The 22,200-nt window shown below is 37.6% G+C and overlaps 2 protein-coding genes and 1 pseudogene across 2 annotated transcripts; 1 reads left to right on the forward strand and 2 right to left on the reverse strand.

Moving 5' to 3' along the window:
• Positions 1-268: 268 nt before the first annotated feature.
• On the reverse strand, positions 269-2,805 carry LOC148298646 (uncharacterized; the record flags this gene model as incomplete). Its single annotated transcript, XM_088276734.1, has 3 exons — positions 2,770-2,805; positions 1,268-1,440; positions 269-377 (listed from the first exon to the last, which is right to left on the reverse strand). Coding segments are annotated over exons 1-3 (318 nt in total), but the record flags the coding sequence as incomplete, so codon positions are not given.
• Positions 2,806-16,659: 13,854 nt separating this feature from the next.
• On the reverse strand, positions 16,660-20,535 carry LOC148298647 (uncharacterized; annotated as a pseudogene).
• Positions 20,536-21,176: 641 nt separating this feature from the next.
• LOC148298648 (ABC transporter H family member 2-like) lies at positions 21,177-21,578 on the forward strand. The gene has a single exon (XM_088276736.1). It carries the CDS (start codon positions 21,196-21,198, stop codon positions 21,499-21,501), a length of 306 nt encoding a protein of 101 aa, XP_088132862.1. The 5' UTR covers positions 21,177-21,195; the 3' UTR covers positions 21,502-21,578.
• The last annotated feature ends 622 nt before the right edge of the window (positions 21,579-22,200 follow it).

Genomic DNA, 22,200 nt, shown 5'->3' on the forward strand with positions numbered 1-22,200 from the left:
GGAACATTTGATCGAAGGTCTTCCTTTGCACAGTTTACAGCTTTCGAATGTACTACTTGGCTGCTTCGTCAGTCAAAAAATCCATCTGGGCCTCTGTCGGTTTCCCAATTGCTGATAAGATCATGAAAAGTTGATCATTCTTGTTCTGACTTGAGTTATCTTCATCCGTTTTAATCTTCTAGTAAACAGCTCCTAACGTCTAGGGGGAAACAGGGTAGCAGTATTTGCCAGGGAACAAGGGAAACCGTTGGAGGATATCGACGCATACAGATTTCTGCATCTTCAAAAGTTCCCCGAAGATGCAGCCAGCTGACCAGATGTCGATCGGCTTATTGTAATCCCGGTCCAGCAGAATTAGCTCTGGAGCCCGATACCACCTAGTTGTAACACGGAGTGTGAGTTTCGCATTGGGGTTCGAAAGCTTTTATTTTTTTGCAATTTTAGATGCTTCTTTGTTTTGTTCTTAGGCTTTGATCTGGACCGTGGTTGTGGCCATGCGTTTTAATTTCCCCTTCCGACTTTTCAAGCTCGAACTTTATTCGTTCTTGTCCTAGACTTCCTAGGGTTTATTGAAATCTATTTGCTACTTCTTTAATAAAACCTCACAAAGTAAGCTTGGAGAAATCGATTACTTTTCTTGTTTGGATAGGATTTTTTATCTATTTTATTTATTTTCTGCATTCTTTATATCTTCCATACTGTACACATTTTACACATTTTCTGCGCCTTCGAGGCTTTATGTCTTTTAGGTGCTTTAGATATTTCGTGCTTGTTAAACACCTTCGCTGCGTGAAATACTTTCTGCTTGTTCTATATCCCCATTGCTCTATATATTTTCAGATGAGTTTGTCGATTTGAGTTAGAGGCTCTAGTAATCTAATTGACCTTTGAGCTATTTTTAGTCTTACTAGTCATTGTCAATAGCCCGCGAGAGCCCGAAGTCGCAAATTTTGATGGTGAGCCCTTTGCTGTTAATGAGGACGTTGGCTGGCTTTAAATCACGATGAATAATTTGGGCTGAATGCAAATATTTTATTCTATATAAAGCAAAGAATACCCGCAGAATATTTGGTAGGAGATCATCCTAATGTTCTAGATCTCAAAAAAGTTTCCATCCGTCCTGAACACCTTCTGCAGGTCGCTGTCACAGAACTAGGTCACTATGTATAGTTCAGTGAAGGTGTGTAGGGTCTGATTTTTTGGGATTATGACATCCAATATCTGCACAATATTGACATGTTTGCAGTTTTTCAGCAGGACGAGCTACCTGAGGATCCTCCTGGTTTCAGGCAGAGAGTTGAACAAATTCGTGATTTTTTTGATTGCCACATATTTCTTCGTAGTTTTGTTCACAGCTTTCGCCACATAGCCATATGAGCCTTTGCCGATGATCTTCTTGATGGAGTAATTGGCGAAATCTTCCGCCCGAAAAATGGTGTCCTAAAACGATACGACTTTTTTCATTATAGTTACTTTTATAATGTTTTATCTATCTTACTATATCTGTGAGTCAAGTTTAACAGAAAGAAACGCCTTGAATTTGCCGTTTCCCACTATGCCGGGTGTTTTCGAGCATACGTTGGTCCCATGATAATTTTAAGTGATAGAATTTATGTATGAGAGTTCGCGTACTAGCGTTTATCGATATTTTTAGGAGTTTAAAAACAAAACGACTTCAGCATCTTCTCATAAGAGGAAATATATTAGAAAGTGTATGCTCCTTTAATGCGGAAAAGGGCAGATTCTCTTTGGTCACTTAATTTGTGTAATCGATCTTCAGCATCACATTCAAAAAGCGGAGAGTATTTAATATTAATTATTACTGTAATATTACTGTAATATTAATGTAATATTACTGTAATAAGATTAAGTAAAATGAATGAATGAATAAATGGAATCGTTGATTGAATTGTTCATGAGTTGCAATGTTCAAATTGCCTCTGTTGGGATGTCAATACTTGATTAAGTGCCCAATACGAGCAAAATGCGTAGAGAAGAACTCAGTGCGTAATTTATAAATTAGAAAGGCATCGCATTTTGGCTAGAAAATAATGCGTGATGATTAATATCATTATTTATTGAGCAATGAGTGAATAATTCGAGACAAAACTCAGCATCGACGGGGCCAGAAACTACGAACTTGCCGACATGGCAACTTGCTTCAGACAGCAAGCCCTCAGAGATACCTCATACCGAGTGTACGGAAATGAAGATGTGGATTCGATCGCCTTGTGCATATTCCGGCGAGGAGTGGGCAGGGCGATATTGGCCAATAATCTCGCTGCCACCAAGTGATCATCAATTTACACAATCCCCTCACATATCAATATCAACCTCACATATCAATGCCAGCACATATTGTTTGGTGGCAGCATTTGAATATAATGGTTCTCCAGATCGACAGATGGAGTGAGATATTTTGTTTATTTGCATTATATATGACCAAATTGTATATCATCTGTCTAACAATCGTGATCTCTGCAACATTGGGATCAGCGCAGGACCCGAAAAAGGGCAATGTCGGAATTTATGTTTCACCCCACGGTGTGACCCGCTAGACCGAAGTTCATCTCGCTCTCCAAACAATCTCGTCTGGCCTCAGCATTTCGTAGACCAAATACCAAGCCGGTAACAACCGCTATGTCATTAATAATTCCACTCTCTCAGTTGTATTTCTCGACTCCCAGCAAGCAATTTAGATCACCAGCAGCGATAGGATCAAGGTATATGGGGGCAAAATATAATTTGCCTACAATTTCAACTACTCACGGACAGGCAGCGCAGGATCCGTCTCGGGATGGGCATATGGTACACGCAACGATATTTAGGGTCTGTGATTTCAGAGTCTCTCAATTATACAAAAGAGCTGCTCTACTTAGAAGATGGTCATCTGCATTGGACTTTGGTGCCTGGAAGCCAAGGATTCACTGCTTTAACCATAGGCGCAAGAATGAGTATCAAAAGAATGGAGCCCTATAACTAAACAGATCATGACAATCTGGTTGCAATGTTGGATCGAGCCATGCAGCTCATTACTCCTTCGAATGTAGAGACACAATTGCTCGGCAAATTCAATAATCTAATGCCTATTGCTCTGAATGAGACCCTGCACAGGACACTCTTGGAGCCGACAATTGAGTACAAGTATCAAAGCCCCACCCACGGATAAATATCAATGATAGTCTAGAATCACAACCAGGCCTATGAGATCGACCAGTAAGATGGCTATAAGCTCATTTATTATTCTGCGATTCAAGGGGAGCCCGAATCATGCATAAACCAAACTGTCCCATCGAAGCACTTAGATTTCAAGTAAATGTAACATTAATTAGATCATATGGAGGGCACCAGACAATACACTTAAACTGTTTCTATACTTCTGTGGTTCAGTACCTCCAGAAAAAGGGATGGCTCGATGTTAAGTTAGACGCCTCTTGGGGTTGCAATGCATTTCAATTCTATGCAGGCGATCTCTATGATTTTGTGGCTAATCTGCGAAATGTAGTCAAGCCAAGAGAGCCACTTGAAGGTGAGTGTAAACTGCTGCCAGAAGCTTTGTAGATGAAGCATGGAAAGGACATTAAAAGGAATATATATACTCTTGATACAAAATATGCTTGCACGATCCGTAGCAAAGAAGATACTTCAGGGGCATTGATTGAGATCCTCAGATTCACAGCCAGTGTCAGGTTTTATATAAGGATAGAGGCAGGCAAGGTAGAGCTGAACTTAGAAGTAGATTCTGCATAGACATTGAATGTGGAGTTTGAAGCAGGTGGCCGTTTCATCGTGGGCAATACGAAACTGGCATATTTCAAGGTGGAGCAGGTTGTGAATAGATTAAAGGGAACAAAAGCGTTTGGAAACGGCTATCCATCCACCCCGAAGCAGCACCCAATCACAGAGATAACATAAAACTATGCGATATATCAAGATGTATCATCGTTCAACGAGGAGAGAGTCAGGAGTACAAGTAAATATGGGTGATCAATGTTTGCAATTGTTTGGCTCGTACACTATTCTTTGTTGCATTTACATTGACATTAGCTTGGGATTTGAGAGATATTATTATTCATGTTCATGTAGGATTAACAGATCTGTGATGAGGAGCATTCATATTTTTATTTCCATTTATTGAGATGATCAGATGGCATGATCCGATCAATACGAATCAGCATCAAGATGGATAAAATATAAGGTAAAGGTATTATTATAATTGGATAGGCAGCTATTCATGCGCATCAACGACAGATAGGATGTCATTACTGATGGTCTTGGTAATACCTCTTAAATCGACACTTCAGCATGGGCAATATAATATCTGCCTATTGCATATATGATGAGGCTAGTCTGCTATTATAAGTATTTGCGCATTAATGTTAACTATTATGGTATGGATTTTAATTATTGCCATAGCTGACCACCGTAGCAATTCCTAATCAAAATAGTAGACTGCCTGATAGTATGGATTAATATGCATGTTTGATTGGAGGGAGGATGCATCAATAATTTCAGAGTGGGCTTTGGCATGGCGGCTAGGCTATAAATTATTATGCTCTTTTATGCTAATCTATAATTATTAATGAGATCTTCTTGCCAGAGTCGCAGACAGCCCCTCGAAATGTTGACTCCTGACCAAGTTTAGTGCATCTATCGTGCTCACGAGGCCAAATCTAATCTCTTCGAGAGGCTCATCCAGGAGAGCGATGAGCAGTATGAAAACCGATTTGAAGCAGACCAGTATGCAGATGCAGCGAGCTTCCAATCCACAACTGTTTCTTCTCCTTAAAATCAGACGGCCTCATCTACTCACAATAATTCACACCAAGGCTGCCGATGCTCAAAAATCGATTGCCTCAAGCTTTATTGCGAGTGCTTTGCCAATAATAGGGAATGCAACCAGAACTGTGGATGCTCTTGCTGCAGGAACAGATCTGGCAATGAGGACGAAATTCATAAGGCCAAAATGCTCACCAACTGGAAGCACCCCCATCATTTTAAGGAGGTGCCGGCCTTTGTGCCAAGGAAGAAATGCACATGCAAAAAGACCATGTGCCGTAAAAAATATTGCGAGTGTTTCAGTGCTGGATTGGAATGCTCAGAGCTTTGCGAGTGCAAAGATTGTGCAAACGGACACCCTCACAGCCACAACACATCATAGAAAAGAACTGCTACCAATCCGAATTGAATCGATGGAAATAGAAACGCCCTACAGGCCAGCATGAACTGACTTGATACGACTCTGCCATTGCTAGTCATAGCATTTTACTGTCTCCTGATATGATAAATACTTTCATGAATAAATTGTAATACTTTTTATTGATCACACCATTTTAGTCATTTTATTCGATCACAATTAAAATCCTCAAAGTCTGACCCAGATTTTTAATCTGCCCTCTTCATTGCTCACACTAAAATGTTTGGTTATGGATAGTAGGGATTCTTTATACCCAGTTTCAATTAGCATCTAGACAATTACTCATAACATACGATCGGCTATTATTCATCATAAAAAATTCCCTCGTTATATAGAATACAAGCAGAAATAATCATAAGTATCCTCCACAATGAGTAATGCTGAATATTTAACTGCTTTGCTCATACTTTTGAATTGACGCTACAAATGATTGGGACATGCTAAATCGAGAATACAGCATAATAGATCTATGCCAAAGATATCCCAACCCCAACCCCAACCCCAACCCCAACCCCAACCCCAACCCCAACCCCAACCCCAACCCCTGTAGGACTATATCTAGTGGCATTGCTATAAATGGATGCCTACCAGCATTGATACTCTTCTTATAAATTCGATCATCATTCAAGGATGTCAGAAACAGGAATAATCAATTATTATATACCAACTAAAATTAATATTGTATGTAAATATAATCAAATTAATCAGAGTATTCATATATTATTGGCTGTTGCAGTATTGAATGAGGAATAGTCTCTCAATTGCTGCGATCTATTTATGTGCTAACACACAGTCCCATCATAGAAATAGTAATGCCCACTCTCGATAAGAAATTAGCTTCTTATTGCTGCTCATTTTATTTTATTGTCCTGTTGCTTATATTGTACTCATTTATAGCATGCTTACGAGTGAGCACATGGTTGTGGCTTAAGAGAGTTTGTTCAAATTTAATAGATTCCATTGCATTGCATTGCATTGCATTGCATTGATCATTGATTTTCAATTTATTGCGCTGATTAGAATTCAGCAAGAGTATGGTATGCTGGCTGTTTTGATATATCTGTATTTAAGAGTAGGACCTTTCAGATTATGAAGATTACTGTGGTATTTCCTCACTTTCATTTGAGGCGCTTTAAATTTTACATGCCTTCAACTCATCATTTTTACAATATAAATTAAGTTTTTCTTCAACGGGATTCCTCTTTATTCCAATACGAAACTGAATCAAACAAAATATTCCTCTGAGTTTTATTTAAGAGCATTTAAGAGCACAGGCTCATATTGATATGTCATACAGCAATAGAAAAGGGCGTAAAAATCCTCAAAAAAACCTAATGACCGAAAATAAGTAAAGGAGCATCCTCTGAGTATATGACTCAAAACGGAAGGGCCTTTTGATATTTTTTGTGAATAATATACAAAAAAGGAGCAAAAATAAATAAAATAAATAAAGCTACTTGTTTTTCTGGCTAAGAACGGGTTTAACTGAATTTATCTATGGTTTTGAATAAAGATAATAGAATTTTTTCATGTCAGGGCCAAGATAACGATCACATTTTTTTATGATACTTTGGTCATTTTTGGCAAAAGTGCAGGAACCATTTTGAACTAAATCCCATCACAAGAGTCATTGATGAATTAAAATCTATATATTCTGGAAACAGTTAATATAAGATCAGAGTTGATAAAGCTATTTCAGAATCTGTCTACCTTGTTTAATTTGCTGGTTTCGAATCTTTCGTGTCTTTTTCACTAATTTGGTGTTCATGCAATAAATCTATAATCGAAAGAACCTCCGAATTGAGCTGTACAGAATTTAAACAAATGAGTCTCGCTGTTGATCGCCCGTAAATTAGAACAGCTTCTTCATAAATTGTATGGAAATGTAGCTGGTCTGTTCCGGCAAGAAAATGTTGAGCTGCGCGATGAATTATTCTGCCGTATAATTCAAACTTTTGTATACTATTATTGTGGTGAGATTGAGGAAAGTCTGTGAGTTTATATCTCGAACCTGCCTGAGATAAACTTTCCAGGTATTTGATGCTAAATTGCGATGAGGGGTCTGGTTCCTGCGTTTGAAATCGTCATTGTTTCGAATTTTCTTAATTATTAATTGTTTTTACTTTTTTAAGTGCTGAACAAGCAGCCGTTTTTTTCGTTCTCTGGCCCTAATTTCTATTCTATACGACTCCCTGTTGGGCTTTTTCATGAAAATCGTCTTTTACGGTCGAGCAATTTGGTTTGTGATCAATTTTCATTGGTGATTCTTGGAACGAATTTGGGCTTGCATAGTGGTATGCGTAAGGCCAAAAGCAAAGGTTGTGAATTTCAGGAATTTCTTGGCCGAATGCATTAAATGAAGCGATGTAGAATTCCATAAGTAAATCGATTATCCCTGTTTGAATTATTAAATTATTAAATATAACTAAATCATATACTGCTTATATTTCTAAAAATTGAAATTGAGTCCAGTCCTTCGATCTCATTCTTGCTTGCTGGCCGATAATGCTTTGCATTATTGCCTATCTCAGAATTAAAACAAACTTTGTTTTGTATATATAAAAAAACTGAGAAACATCCATCTTTCATCTTCCTTTAATGTCATTATCGATAAATCGGAGAGTTTAGACTTGCCAGGCTTTTGTGTTTTATATTTTGCCATTGGATAGGCTTTCAGGAAGATAGTTTGAGGATCTCAAAAGATGTTCAGGGTTCCCAACTATAGTTTGGCAGATATTTTAATAATGCAGTAGTGCCATACTAACGATTTCCAGCAGCAATGTATCCGCTCAAATAATGGTATACACCAATATCGACAATTAAGCCGTCAGCTATTCTGTCAAAAAGAGATTGGAATTGATAGAATAATTTTTTCCATATCCTCGGAGCCTTAATATTATTCTCAAAATGAACTAGCCACTGATAAACTTCTGGGCCTTCGTACTGTGACATAAATTTTTGGAAATCTCTTTCATCCAGAGCAAGAGATTTCATGCTGCTGGAACTTTGAAGAGATCTTTGTGAAGCCGAAGAGGCCAGCCGACCATTTCCATTTTCTTTGTCATGCTCAAAAATAGAGCAGAATGCAGTATAATCTAAGTTTTAGCCTTGCATTCCTTCAATTAAGGCCTCAATATCGAAGGTTAGCTCGAATTATCTTTTGATAGTTTCGATCAATTGAGTTTTTCTGACATAGCCTCCCCCCGTCAGCAGCTCCTCCTAAGGCAACATAAGAGTCAACTAAACATATGAGTCAACTAAACATATGAAAAGGCAATTACGATACTAATTTTCCTCCGAGATTTCTCCCCTGCCGCTTTCGTCCCTTTCCTTTTTGAGATGAGCAGCCTGAGCCAATAGAACATTTAAATCGATTACCCTGATCTCTTTGTTGGCAAGTTCAATATTAATTTCATCCTTGCGGTTTTGATTTATTGGAAATCCTGCTGCTGAGTAAGAATAGAAGAACATTTGAGAATATTAATCATGTCATAGAAGCTGATCCCTCCGTTTCTTTGTTCCGTTTTTTTGAACAAACCTAAAATCTATTGGTGTTAGGCCTTTGATAGGATGCTCCATTCCTTGTTCATCAGCTCATGAAAGTTCTCCCCGCTTCTTCTTTTCATCGACTGTGCACACCCTGGAAACAGAAACAATAATTATTTAGACTATTCATCATATAGGCACATTTAAAATCCAGTTATCATCAATTTAATCTTAATTTAATTTCCCATTTATCCTCCAATTCCATCCTCCAAACACATATACTGCTCTGATTCTACACCCGGATGGAGTGAGTCGTCTTCATAATATAATATCTTTGAGCATGTTAATATTTTCTAAAATGTGAATTAATATTTGAATATACAGATTAACCATAACAATCTATCAATGAATGACCCCAGGCACTAAAATAAGTAGCATGATCTTTCTTCTGATCATTATCTTTTCGCTGAATTTGCCAAACCGCGTACTCTCAACTGCAGCAGACACAGGAAATAAAAAATCACTCACCTATGCACGGATCTCAAGTGTCAGAACAATCCTGTCATCTGCGATAAATGCATTTCCTAAGGGTTCAAGAAAAGCTATCACTATAATCATGACGAAAGCATTAAGAGTTTAGAAGAGTCGGCAGTTTCAATTTCGGCCAAGATTCATGACAATGTGAATTCCGTCGGCAAAATTTTTAAGTCGACTTTGGGGAGAGGAGAACATTCGAAGATTTTATAAAGTTTGGAACAGAGCTAGCCAACGCAAGAGAAAATAAATCAAAGGATTTTGAATATAAAAAACCAAGTTGAACTGTAATCAGAGCTGTTAATCAAATAATTTCAAAAAATGCTTCTCATCGAAAAGCAGGAGTATTTCAAATTGCTGGACAGCTATTATAAGACATATGTCAAAAACTTTGAATACATTCGCACTCTCACTCAGCCCATTTTGGATTTTCAGAGCTCAATAAAATATTATAGTAACAGCAACAGTTTTTTTAGCAAGATGGGCTCCGAAACGAGCAAGAAGTCGAATTGGTTTCTCCAAGTTAAAAAGTCCCTAAATGAAATCGAGAAAAGAATGGAAACCTCAGGCTATGTCTCCGAAATCAACAAGATTCTGTCTCTTGTACAGAAGAAACAGGTCGACTCCATCCCAAACTGGTAGAATGACGAAAAGAAGGATACTCAAAACCAAAATTAAATGCAGACTCTCATCAAAAAATTAATCAATAGTTGGGTTTCCCTCCCCTAAATTAAGCCTATTGAGGAAGAACTTAATTCCAAAACTCTAGGAAACATCGGGAATTAAAACTCCTCAGGAATGGGGAGCTTGCGTAATTTTGGATCAGCAGGATCGATTTCTAAAAATTACTACACTTCAAATCCTGTCAAGAACTGAAAGGATACTCATTGGGATAATGAAATCTTGGATGTTCTGTGATAAACTGAATACCATTTCTCATATTTCAAGTCTTGGTTTAACTTAAGATATTTAATTTGTTGCTTTAATCCGCAGAATAGTCACTTTTCACTCTTTTGAGTTTTATAAAGTATTTGCTATCAACGTTGGTTCAAATTTTATAATATATGATATTGATGGCTGATATTTTTTTCGAGAGGTCTAAAAACTAAAGTATGTTGTTTCAGGTTGAGGTGTTACACCAATATGCGAATAAGTTCAAAGAAGTCAGTCATTTACAAGATTATTTATTAATTTACGAGCTTGCTTTTACAATCACAAATGATTATGCATTATCAAGTTAGTGTCCTTAGATACGAAAAATCTTAATCCGAATCTGCGTCATATGACTATTCAAGTTTATGCTTTTTAAGCTTGCCAGCCGCCATGTTGTCTGGCACAATTAAATCTTCAAAGCTATAGATAAACTACCTGGAGACAACTTTCATGCCAGAATCAACACCAGCCTCCGTATGCATCGTTTTGTAATGCGAGTTTCGCTGCCTGAAGTCATTAGTTTTGGCAATACTGATCCTAGACTGGCAGTTTTAAATCTTGCATGATTCCTCCTAAAATTTCATAGATATTATTTTGTTCTTGAGGGGGCTCGAGGCTTTTTAAAATTTGGTGCTGCTGATCGCTTTGCTTCCTGTTTTCTACTTATGAAATATTATATTATTATTCAGTTTTTTGTGTTTGTTGGCTCTTCGGAAATGGAATGATGTCAGGTGAGAAAAGTAATTCACAGGCTTTTCAGTTTCGCTCAGATTTCTCTTACGAATCCTATTTTATGAGTTCTTCTAAAGCGCTGTGTTTAATTTGTTCAAAGTCGGAGGACTATTTTTCTTGTATATCGAATTGCATTTGGGCTTCAAGTCTATGGCCTCTTGATCACTATTAGAGGCAAATATTGGTTGATTGCAGCGAAAAGTTACTGATTTAATTTTATTCCTCTTCGAAAGCTTCGATTTTGAGACCTCTTCCTCTCTGACCTGAACTTAATTATGCTATATTTTTGTGAAGGTGGCGCATAAGTTGAGGGATTGTATGAGAAGAAGGGATTACTTATTCTGTTTTTATATGATAAAATCTTTGAGTATTTAATGAAGGGGGGCTTTCGTGTCAGAGCATTTCTCAATTTAATGACTGCTTGCCAAAGAGCCGTTTTTTTATCTAAATTTTTATCGAATTCTAGGGTTACTATATTTGACTGAGTATTTCTTAGGAGGGTGCAGAAGGTTACTTGCTTACATTCTTAACATATATGCGTATCACTAAATTTTACAACGCGAACTATAAAATAAACAAATCCATTATATCATAAATCGGCGATTCTAACTTATTGCATAGATGGGTGAAATTGATATTTAGTTTTTGATAGTATGTAAAACAGTATACTTATACCGGTAATTAAAGTGATTTTAGATCCTTGAAGATTGTGCTTTCTTCTATTTTAACGCTTTTATCTCATCTTATCCTATCTTATCCTATCTTATAATAGAGCATATAATATTTATATTTATATTTCTATTTCTATTATATATATTTATATTAAATTAAAACATATTATTTATTTATATTTATTTTTGTTCCTTTGTAAACTTAATATTAGAGCTTATGAACAATAAGGCTCATGATAATCAAACCTAAATTGGGTTTTTCCTAATGCTGTGAGTATTTTGCGTTACATTGTTGGCCATAACTATCGAGAAGGCAATGAATACATAGAAGAGAAAGACTGGTACCATCGATAAGAAGATATAAAATCTGCACAAATTGCCTTTTCCAATGCATTTTGAAGTCCAAGGGCAGTGGTGATCATATTCTTCGACGCATACATCGCAATCATTGCAGTGGTGCGTCCCTTTTTTAACAATAACGTTGCATGTTTGGCATTTTCGCATTTTTTTACTATCTTTAATGTTTCCTGAGTCGTTCAATTCGATTTAGAGATTGTTTTCGGGAGTGATAATGCCAGGATTGCTCGTGGCAACTGCTAAGTAAGACAAACAAAATCCTCCACATATTAAAACTGTGGCGAGCCGAAACCACTAGTTCGAACTGTTATCGAAGACAAACTTAGCCGTGAAAAAAGCCACGCATACAAATATCAAGAATGCAGGAACAAAGCACCAATCTATATGATGATAAATTTACAATCAGGCCCCAGAGAAATCAAGAAGGGCTTTTCGCAGCACACCATCATTTTACCATACTTTTTGTGAGGGTAGCTGACATCGAATGAGGAAGTGAGGCTACTCTCGGCAGTTTCTCTGGCATCAATCTTTTAATTTGATAGCGGACTCACCTGGCCCTACTATTCTGATTAATATTAATCAGGCGATTCTTCGACTCCCAATTGCTTATGTCTGTTATCTGGGGTCTCTACAAAGTTGTCATGGGGATCCATCTTCAGTATTAATACATTATCAGATCAGTGTGCAAATATGGGAATATGCCAGATTATTATTCTCCAACAATTATTTAGATTATGATTCGCATCACTTTATAATCCATCCGCATAAATTGATTGTGTTTATTTATTTTAAATAGTCACAAAATAAGCAAACTTGTCCAAGCAGCTGTCGACATATTTTAGTTTCATTTAAAATCCTGTCGAAAATGAGAGCAATAATAAACTTACAGGAGCCTTCTTGTAACAGAATACGATGTGCATAATATGAAATCAAATAAAGTCGAGGCAATTTAATCACTCCTAATGTTCCTCTTTCGGCAGATTCTTTTACTTTTTCTATTGCTGCTCATCGAGGCTTTTGTCTTATGATTGCCTTTGTTCATCCTCCTCTGATTTGCCTCCAGACTTGAGCATCATGAGTTCCTCTTGGTACATTTTTTGGAGCTGCTGCAATTTTTATATTTTTTCCATTCTGTCAAAAAGTATTTTCCTCTCTCGTAGAATCTTCTCTCGCTCTTCTTTGAGTCGTTCGAATTATTCCATCATTATGTTTCTCCTATCCTCCATTTAATGTCTCCCACAAAGCTCATCCTGTCTCTCTGATGGATAGTTCGCGATTTATTCTGTTTTTTATTTTTCCTCGAGGCTGTGTGCGTTCTTGAGTCGCTGCTCCTCTTGCCTGAGGATGTCTCTTTCCCTTTGAAGCTTCGATTTTTCGAGCATGAGCTTTTCGTTCTGAAGTTTCTCGATTTCTATTTCTCTTCTTTGCCTTTCGAGTCTTTACTTTTCGCGAATTAAAATTTCTCGTTCGCGATACAGTTGCTATCTCTGGCGCTCAGTGCCATGAATTTCCTAATAGTTGTAGCCGACAATTTCCATATCATGCTTGATCATAGTGCCGAGCCGTTCAGATTGCTTGGATTATTCAGCTTCGAGCCATCGACAGACCACATAGAATAACTTCTGCATTGATAATCTCTATTTAAATATTATGGGAACTTCAGTCTTTCGAAAATTATAACTAACTGGCAATTAAAGCCAGCAATTAATTTCGGCGGTTGCATAATACTCCTTCGCAAATAATTGCTTTAGTTTTGGAATATCAATAGAAAATACGATTTATAATTTGTTTGGCTCTTGAATAATGGCAACTATTACTGATTGAATTGAATTGGATCATAATCATAATCATAATTATATTATTATCTGATCATGGTATTATATTTATTTACGATTATTATGATAATCTATGCAATTTAACTTATTCATTAATTATATATATTAATTAATTAATTAATTATATATCTTAATTAATTTATTATATTTATTAATTTATTATATTTATTAATTAATTTATTATATATATTATATATATTATATATATTTATTAATAATATGTTTATATTTTGATTGTCGGGAAACAAAACATACCAAGTAAAAAATGCCATAAATTCTTAATTTTATAAACTTAAACAAACACACATACCCACGGAGCATGGAGGTTCAACCCACCCGATGTTCATAGAAGGCAAGTGACATCGATACTGGACTAAGATCCTCCTCAGGATCTCCAGGTCCCTAGTCTGGCCTTATTGGCTCAATGCCACTCATTTAAAGACTGAATATATTTTGATTGATTGATTCATATTGATAATGCTGATATAATTACTTAAAATTTTGGTGTCAATTTTTATAGTGTCATTTTTTATATAGATCTCATTTTTTATATATAGACGTCAAGTCGTATTGACAAAATAATGCCTACTTACCTATTATAATTAAATTATCGTATTCATAAATTAATAGTTTTAATATTTTAATATTTGCAGTTCATAGATAGTTCATAATTGATTTATTATAGCTTAAATCTAGGGCTATATAAATCATTAAATCCCAACTATACTTCCTTTGAGGGACATCTGAGAGCATGAGGCGCGACTGAAGCCGTAATTTCTTAGCTGATAATATTTAAGGAGCCATAAGAAAATTGCATAAAGACTGACCCATTCGCTATGAACTTTGAAGGTAAATTGCATAATTAATTACCTAGCCGCTAAGTGGAGCATTTGGAAGAGCTAAGCCAGCATCTCCTCAGCCTGGCCATTGCAGGGAACCTAGAGACTCATCGCGTAGAGGCAAATAGAGATGAGGTCCGAATTCCCTAACACTTGATCAAATTATATTGCGATTATCAACCTATTGATTATTTATAATGTCAATTTCATCAAATTCATAAATATTATTTATAATCTCACCCATATAATAATATACTCAATATTCAACTATCTTCGTTCATTAAATTATTGGAAATCTTCCTATTTGCTACATACATGTTTACACATTCTCAGTCCATGTGCAAAATAAGTTATTAAGTATCATCAGAAATTGTATTTCATTCGATTCTTGAGTTTTTAATATTGCTTTTGGATTTGTTGCGAGGAAGAAGAAGAAGAAGAGTTGGTCAAAGAGGGATCATTGCCAAATGCATTCGCAGCTGCTGAGATGGCCTTGCTTTTCGAAACACTGTTATATATTTTAAAGCAGCTTTACACTTCGATTTTATTGAATAACTGCTGTGGATTCTGGATGCAGATGTATTCAAGCTATTACTTGCTGAACTTTTATTGAGGACTCAACTCATTTTGAACTTCAAACAAATACTCTGGCATCTATCCTTTTCTTGAAGTTGTCTTCATGATGGTTCTGTTGGCGGATTCAGGACGAACACATCCCATTTTATTTGGAAAGAATATAATTGTAGCTTTATCAGAAAATTAGAACAAATAAATTAATAAATAAACCATAAACCCCAAAATTGTTTAATTTTGAGAAGTATATCCTTTTACTTCTGCGATGTAGAAATTTGTATAAAGCTCAAAAGTATTTCGATATTTTGGCAAATGTTTACAATACAGAATAATAGATAATTAAATACACAACTAATATACAATACTCAATTGATTAAAATTGGCGCTAGAGGAATGAGCAACGATAAAATGTTACAGCGAAATCGCATACTCTACATCACAATCAAAAACATTCCCGAGCTAATTAACAATTCCTTACGAATCAGCTACTCGAACCATATGCTTTGCTACGTGGGCAGGCTCATTTCGAGCAAAGATAAATTAGTATTCAGCGACGAAACTGGGAGTTTCGAATATGAATTGAAAAATACTCAGAAGGACTTGAAGTTAGTGGACGGACTTTACTATGAATGTCTAGGAGTGCTGCAGAACTATAGCATGACATTTCGCATGGAATTAGTGAAGATAACCCAAGTTGACGGCAACTATATCCCCTTACATATAATGCGGGTCATGAAAAGATTGTTTCATGAGAAGGCAACCCTCGCCCAGCAAAATGCTGAACTGCATTCAAAAAATTAAGCCTTTTGCGAGAAGAAGGCGATGATATACTCTGAAATGAAAGAATGGTGTGAAAATCAGAGGGAGTTTACTCTTGAAGACCTATAAGCCCACTTTCGACAATACAGCAAATGCGACTTCGATGCGGCTCTCGAGAAAATAGAAGACCACGAATTAATTGGTAACATGGGCTAATTTTACCAATGGATATGATCGATGATAATATGATAAAAGGGATAATGATAATATGATAGAGGGATGATGATAATATGACAGAGGGATGATGATAATATGACAGATGATGGTAATTAGAATCAGTCCAGATACGATTTGTCATTCTACTTGCACATTTTGTAGAAAATGCTTTTCTCATTATTGAGGAGGCTGGAGGTAGAAGCCCATTCGATTATCCTTCCTTTATCCAGAATAATAATTGTGTCGCAGTTTTGGATAGTGGAAAGGCGGTGAGCGATGGTGAGAACAGTGCTCTCGTTAAATTTGGATTTTATTAACTTTTGGATTTGCTCGTCAGCCTTCATATCGATATTCGCAGTAGCTTCATCGATTAGCACAATCTTTGATTTCTTTAAGAATGCCCTGCATATACAAAAGAGCTGCTTCTCCCCAATCGATAAAGTTTCATTGGCAATTTTCCCACTTAATCCGCCTTTATCGTTGACAAGTTTCCAAAGATTGCATTACCTCAGGATATCCTCAAGCTGTTAATCACTGTAAATTTTGGCAGGGTTTAAATTCTCTCGGAAAGTACCATGAATCAAAATTGGCTATTGGTCGATAACTGTGATGCATGATCTGAGGTCTTTGAGGTTGTATTCGAGGATGTTTTTGCCGTCGATAAGAATCGACCCTAAACTGGGTTCCAATATTCGAAGAATGCAATGAATAAGGGTGGATTTTCCTGCCCCTGTTCTCCCAGCGATCCCTACCTTTTCTCTTGGCTTTATTGTGAAATTGAGATTTGAAAGGGCGTCTGGTAGATCATGGCGATACTTGACCGATGCATTTTTGAAGGAAATTTCTCCTTTAGGAATCGCATCCGAATTGAATCCTTCATCTTTCGTCCACCAGTCACTGCAATAGTCGACATACCCGTTTTCCGGTTCGATTAATGTGAAGCTTTCAACCCTTTCGATGGCAATCATCTTTGTTTCAAGCGAAACATAACTAAAAATGGCATCGACTAGATTCTGATTGATACTGAGGGAGTAAGTCAGCAGCAGGCCTGCCAAAGAGCCATTGGTGCCTCCACTGAAGATACTGTATCCAATGGCGCCTATATTTATGATAAACGACAGCAGACCAAGCCTGAGGGAGAACCAACTTTGCAAGGCTTCACGAACTATTTTGTTTCGTTTGTTGACTTCGATTTGTTTGGACTGCTCCTGGAAGAAATCCTTTTCTGCGTTATATGCGCGAATAGTTGCCACGCCATGCACCGTCGACGAAAACCCTGTGATAATTGGAGAGGAGGAGATCTTCTAAAGGCGGCTGCATTCTCTCTGAGATTTCAAATAGTACTCGCTGAGTTTTATAATGATATAGGAGATGACGGCACAAGGAATCATAATGTATGGGGTTGTCGCATACAGACAGATAGCCAATGTGGAGAGCAAACGAAATACATTAACTAAGAAGTTGCCGACAATGTTTCCAAGCTCTTCGTCGATTTCTCGGAGATCTTTGGTCAGTCTGTTCAAGATTCGACCGACAGGTATTCGGCTGTAGAACTATAGTAAACAGGCATACAGGAGTGACTTAATCATTCTCTTGTGGATGATTCTCCCCTGTTTGATGCCCGACATGACCAAGATCATTGCCCTGCCCGAAGCACACAGGGTTGAGGCAAACGACAAAAACAGATACCAATATATCTGATAGCTCGTATCTCCAGGCGTTTCACACCAGCGCTAAATTGCGATATTCGACAAGATGGACAGAACCGCCCAGCCTATAATGAAGCCCATCACTGAGACGATAAAAAGCATCCCCCCATTTAATTCGACATATGTCCGATACAACTTCATGCCCACTTTCCCATTTTTTTTATCTTCCGGGATGATCAGCTGCTCGATTAATCTGTCGGTATTGTTGGTTGGCTCCTATTTCAGGTGCATTGCCGCAGTTTCTTTCATGAGAAGCTGCTCCTTTTTAGTTTCCTCGTCTTCCTCCCTCATCTTTTATGGGTTTTCCTTGACCTATTTGCTCATGATCTCTGTGATGCTCTCAAACAACTTGGTGCTCTTTACTTCATCAAAAGTCCCATTTTATATGATCCTTCCGTTTTCCATGATGACGATGTTGTGGGCCATGTCGGCGTAGCGCACTGCATGGGTTGGCATTATGACGGTTTTATCCTTCAAGTATTAGTTGATAGTCTTCTCCATGATAAACTTGCCGACATTCGGATCGACAGCACTGAGAATATCATCAAATAGATAGATATCTCTGTCCGAGTAAAGTGCCCTTGCTAAACTCACTCTTGCCTTTTGCCCTCCCGACAAATTTACACCTTTCTAGCTAATCTCCGTCTCGAGTCCACACACCAGGACCTTCAGGTCATCTGTGAGGCAGGAGTAGTAGATTGCTTATTCGAGTTTCTTCTGGTTGTAGGGAAGAGAAAAGCAAATATTGTCCTTGATAGTCCCTGACATCACCCACGGCTTTTGAGGGCAAAACGCAATTGACCCATAAACATTGATGGCTGGGTTGTACTTCGCGAGAGAATTCATTTCGTTCAGAATGGCGTAGAGGATGCTGGATTTCCCACTGCCGACATCTCCAATGATCATTGTCACTTATTTGTTCCGAAACTTGATGTTCGCGTTAAAAATAGTGCAAATATCATCCTCGTTTTCGTACTTATTGTCATCGGAGGAGATCAGAGACTCAATCAGTATATTTTGGGATGAAACTGATCTTTCGGACTCCGATTCTTCGAAATATGCTAGGATTTATTTCTATTTGCTATTTTCTTCGCTCTTTCTTCTGCTTAGATTTAATTCTAAATATTATTTGGCTTCTTTTTATTTCTGAGCCTTCTTATCCGTTTCGATGCCCCAATAAAAGTACCCGTTGCTTATTTCTACCGTATATTCTTGCCTATCAAAGTCATGTTTGTTGACGACTGTTGTGGACATTTCTGTTGTTGTCAAGAAATGCTCCATTCGCTTGATCGACGACCATATTTGTATCGCATAGGAAATGGCCACAGGTAGTTGCCTCATTGGTGTCTGTAAGATATTGAAGATGATGATGATGGTGAAGGCTATTGATGCGGTAATCTCAATCCCTAAATAGGAGTAGACCAAAAAGGTAATAGCCACTATGAGGCTTGGGCAGAACCAATAGACGAATATCGTCGTCACGCCGAACAATTGCACTTTTTTTATGCTTTTAAGTTCAGCCTACCTTTTCTGGTTCACTTTCCTGAAAAAGAACTTCTAAAACGCATTGGTCTTCACGAATTTTATTATGCTCAACATTTCCTCTGACGCTTTGGTCCTTGCATCCTTCTTCATCAACATATCATCATTGGCCTTTGTAGTGATCCGAGTGAACACGATAGTAAAAGCCATCATGAGGATCATGACGCCGATGCCTGCGAGGAGCACATAGCCGATGTAAATATAGAGCATAATCATCATCAATAAGATTTGAAGAGGGGCCAATACCAGCGAGACTAACTGAAACCCTAAGTAAGTCATCCTCTGCGCGTCAACTTGACTGTAATTGATAATTTCAGAGGGCCCGAACTATTTCTCGGTGAGCAAAGGGTGCTTGAGCACTTTGTCGTAAAGCATGAGGCTGAGGGTGTTGGAGAGGTTAAAGCCCAGGACTGCAAAGTAGTAATAGATCTGGGACATCATGAGTGACATCCCTAGAGTGATGACCAAGATGAGAACAAAATAAAAGACTCCCATCTAGATGTCCTTATTCTCCATTTGCACATAGAGAATAATGTAGTTAGTCAGGATGGGCTGCCCGATTTGCAGCACCGTGTATACAGATATCAAAAAAAACAATGTAATCAATTATTTTGAAAAGGTGCGAAAGATCGCCTTTGTCAAGGTCAACCCCTTCTTTTTGCTTCTAGGGGTATTTTCAAACTGCTTATAGAGTTTGTCGAATTAAATTTGAGGCTTATCACGGCTGTGCAATGACGGGATGGCATCTTGGTCGATAACAGACTTGTTGCCGTAGGTCAATAGCGCGGACATCCATGTAAATAGGAGTCTCGAGATGATGCCTGTAGGAGTAAGATATCGAGGCTTCCTGAAGTACCTTTTCTTAGCCTTAGTTTATGATCGTTGGCTTTCTTCCTAATCCATGACTTATTGCAGAATAATTATTGAAGGAGCATAAGTTATAATATATACTCCAGGCTAAATGCGTTTAGCTGCAAAGCCACAATTGTCAATTTTATTTTTGGCAATACGAAGCATATCTGAATCATATGCATATGATTCAAAAATAAAATAAAGCAAGACAAATAAGCTAACTGAATGACTGAATTTATGTCTCTATACATTCAACTTTTCGATGAGGATCAACCGAAGTGATAGACCTTCACATCCCATCACTGGCTTTGATCACCAATCAGCAATGCCCTTGACTTAAAAATATTAATATAAAATGAGCCAAATAGATTAATGATTAATATGATGCTATTCTTAATATGAGCATAAAATCCATTGTTTAATACAAAGAGTCGAATATTATCATTAGAATAAGCCACTGAATACAATATTAAACATAGTATAATGAATCAGTCGGATTCCTACTCTCACTTCGAGTCGGAAGTGGTGGTTGCGCAAGATATTCATAAAACTTATCTGTTCGGTCTTGAAGGAGTGGCAGCATTAAGAGGAGTTTCGCTATCGATTTCGCAAGGGGAATTCGTTATCATTTTAGGCAACTCAGGGGGCGGAAAGACGAGTTTGTTAAACATATTAGGCACAATTGACAAGCTCACGAAAGTAGTTTATGGCTTACTTAGGGAAACTTAAACCTTTATGGCTAAAAGATTAAAGCCTCAACTCCTGACAATATTCTCTCTGCACTTCGGCTAAACTACTTGGGCTTCGTGTTTCAGACTTTCAATCTCATTTCATCGCTCAATGCGCAGCAGAACGTGGAGCTGCCCATGATCCTCAAAGTAATTAATTCCACATTCGAAGGGGTAACTCTCACAGAGCGAAGTCTCAAAGAGGGCTTAGGAGCTGCTAAAGTCTGTTGGCATGGAGCATCGTCTCAAGCACTACCCCAACCAGCTGTCTGGGGGAGAGCAGCAGCGAGTGACAATCGCAAGGGCGCTCGCTAACAAGCCACAGATGCTGCTGCTGGATGAGCCGACTGGCGATCTGGACTCCAAAAACACCAAGATAGTGCTGAACATACTCACCAAGCTAAACCAGATCGACAAAATCACGCTGATCATGGTCACCCACGACGTTAACTTGAAGTTCTATAGTCACCGCGTGCTCAAAGTCCTCGACGGCAAAATCATCGCCCAAGAGATCATCGACAAAAACATCAGAGATTAATATCTACAAAATCTCCAACAATCAATTTCGTCCTTCCAACATCCCTCAGACGACCAAAACTAAAGCGGACACTAGCATTCTTCGCGAAAGCCCGATTCCTACGGGGCTGTGAAATGGCTCAAACAAAAGAAAATAAGAGATCAAATATAGAGTGAAATCCTCAGGAAAGTAAAAGAATAAATGTAGAAATAATAGTGATTAAAATGTGTATATAGTTTATCAAATATACCTGTCTATAATAGCCTCAATGCATACTATTTGTGACTACCTGTAGCCTCAAGGTTATCAATAAGGATAATGAATGTGTCTGTAGCTATAGTATTAATGGATAACCAAGCGATTACATATAATATCTAGAATGCATGACAAATAGTAATATTATCAATTGATGGGCACATATAATATTTGGGAAATTGCATAATGGAGTCTATAGTATTGTGCGTCGCTTATCCGGATAAGTGTTGGCACTTAATTCTATGACTTAATTCCTCTTCTTGCGACGAAGCCAATTTGTGTATTCCCCTACGAGCTGCTACTTGCTGCAGTTGCTACTAACTACATATCCTCACATTCCTGCTGTTAGTCAGAGTTAGCCAGCCTGAACTCCAGGTCATTTCCGCTGGTTTTTGGTAGGGAGGCATATATTTCTGTGATAGAGGATTTGAGATGAGCCCAGTTGGCACTATTCGAGTTGTGCTT

The sequence above is a fragment of the Brachycentrus maculatus genome, unplaced genomic scaffold (genome assembly GCF_059751285.1).
Source record: "Brachycentrus maculatus isolate JH-2025_06_01 unplaced genomic scaffold, ASM5975128v1 h1tg001772l, whole genome shotgun sequence".
Classification (NCBI taxonomy): Eukaryota; Metazoa; Arthropoda; class Insecta; order Trichoptera; family Brachycentridae; genus Brachycentrus; species Brachycentrus maculatus.

Excerpts from the sequence above, each read along its gene's own strand:
- LOC148298648 (XM_088276736.1), top strand. The coding sequence starts at position 21,196 with ATGGAGCATCGTCTCAAGCACTACCCCAACCAGCTGTCTGGGGGAGAG.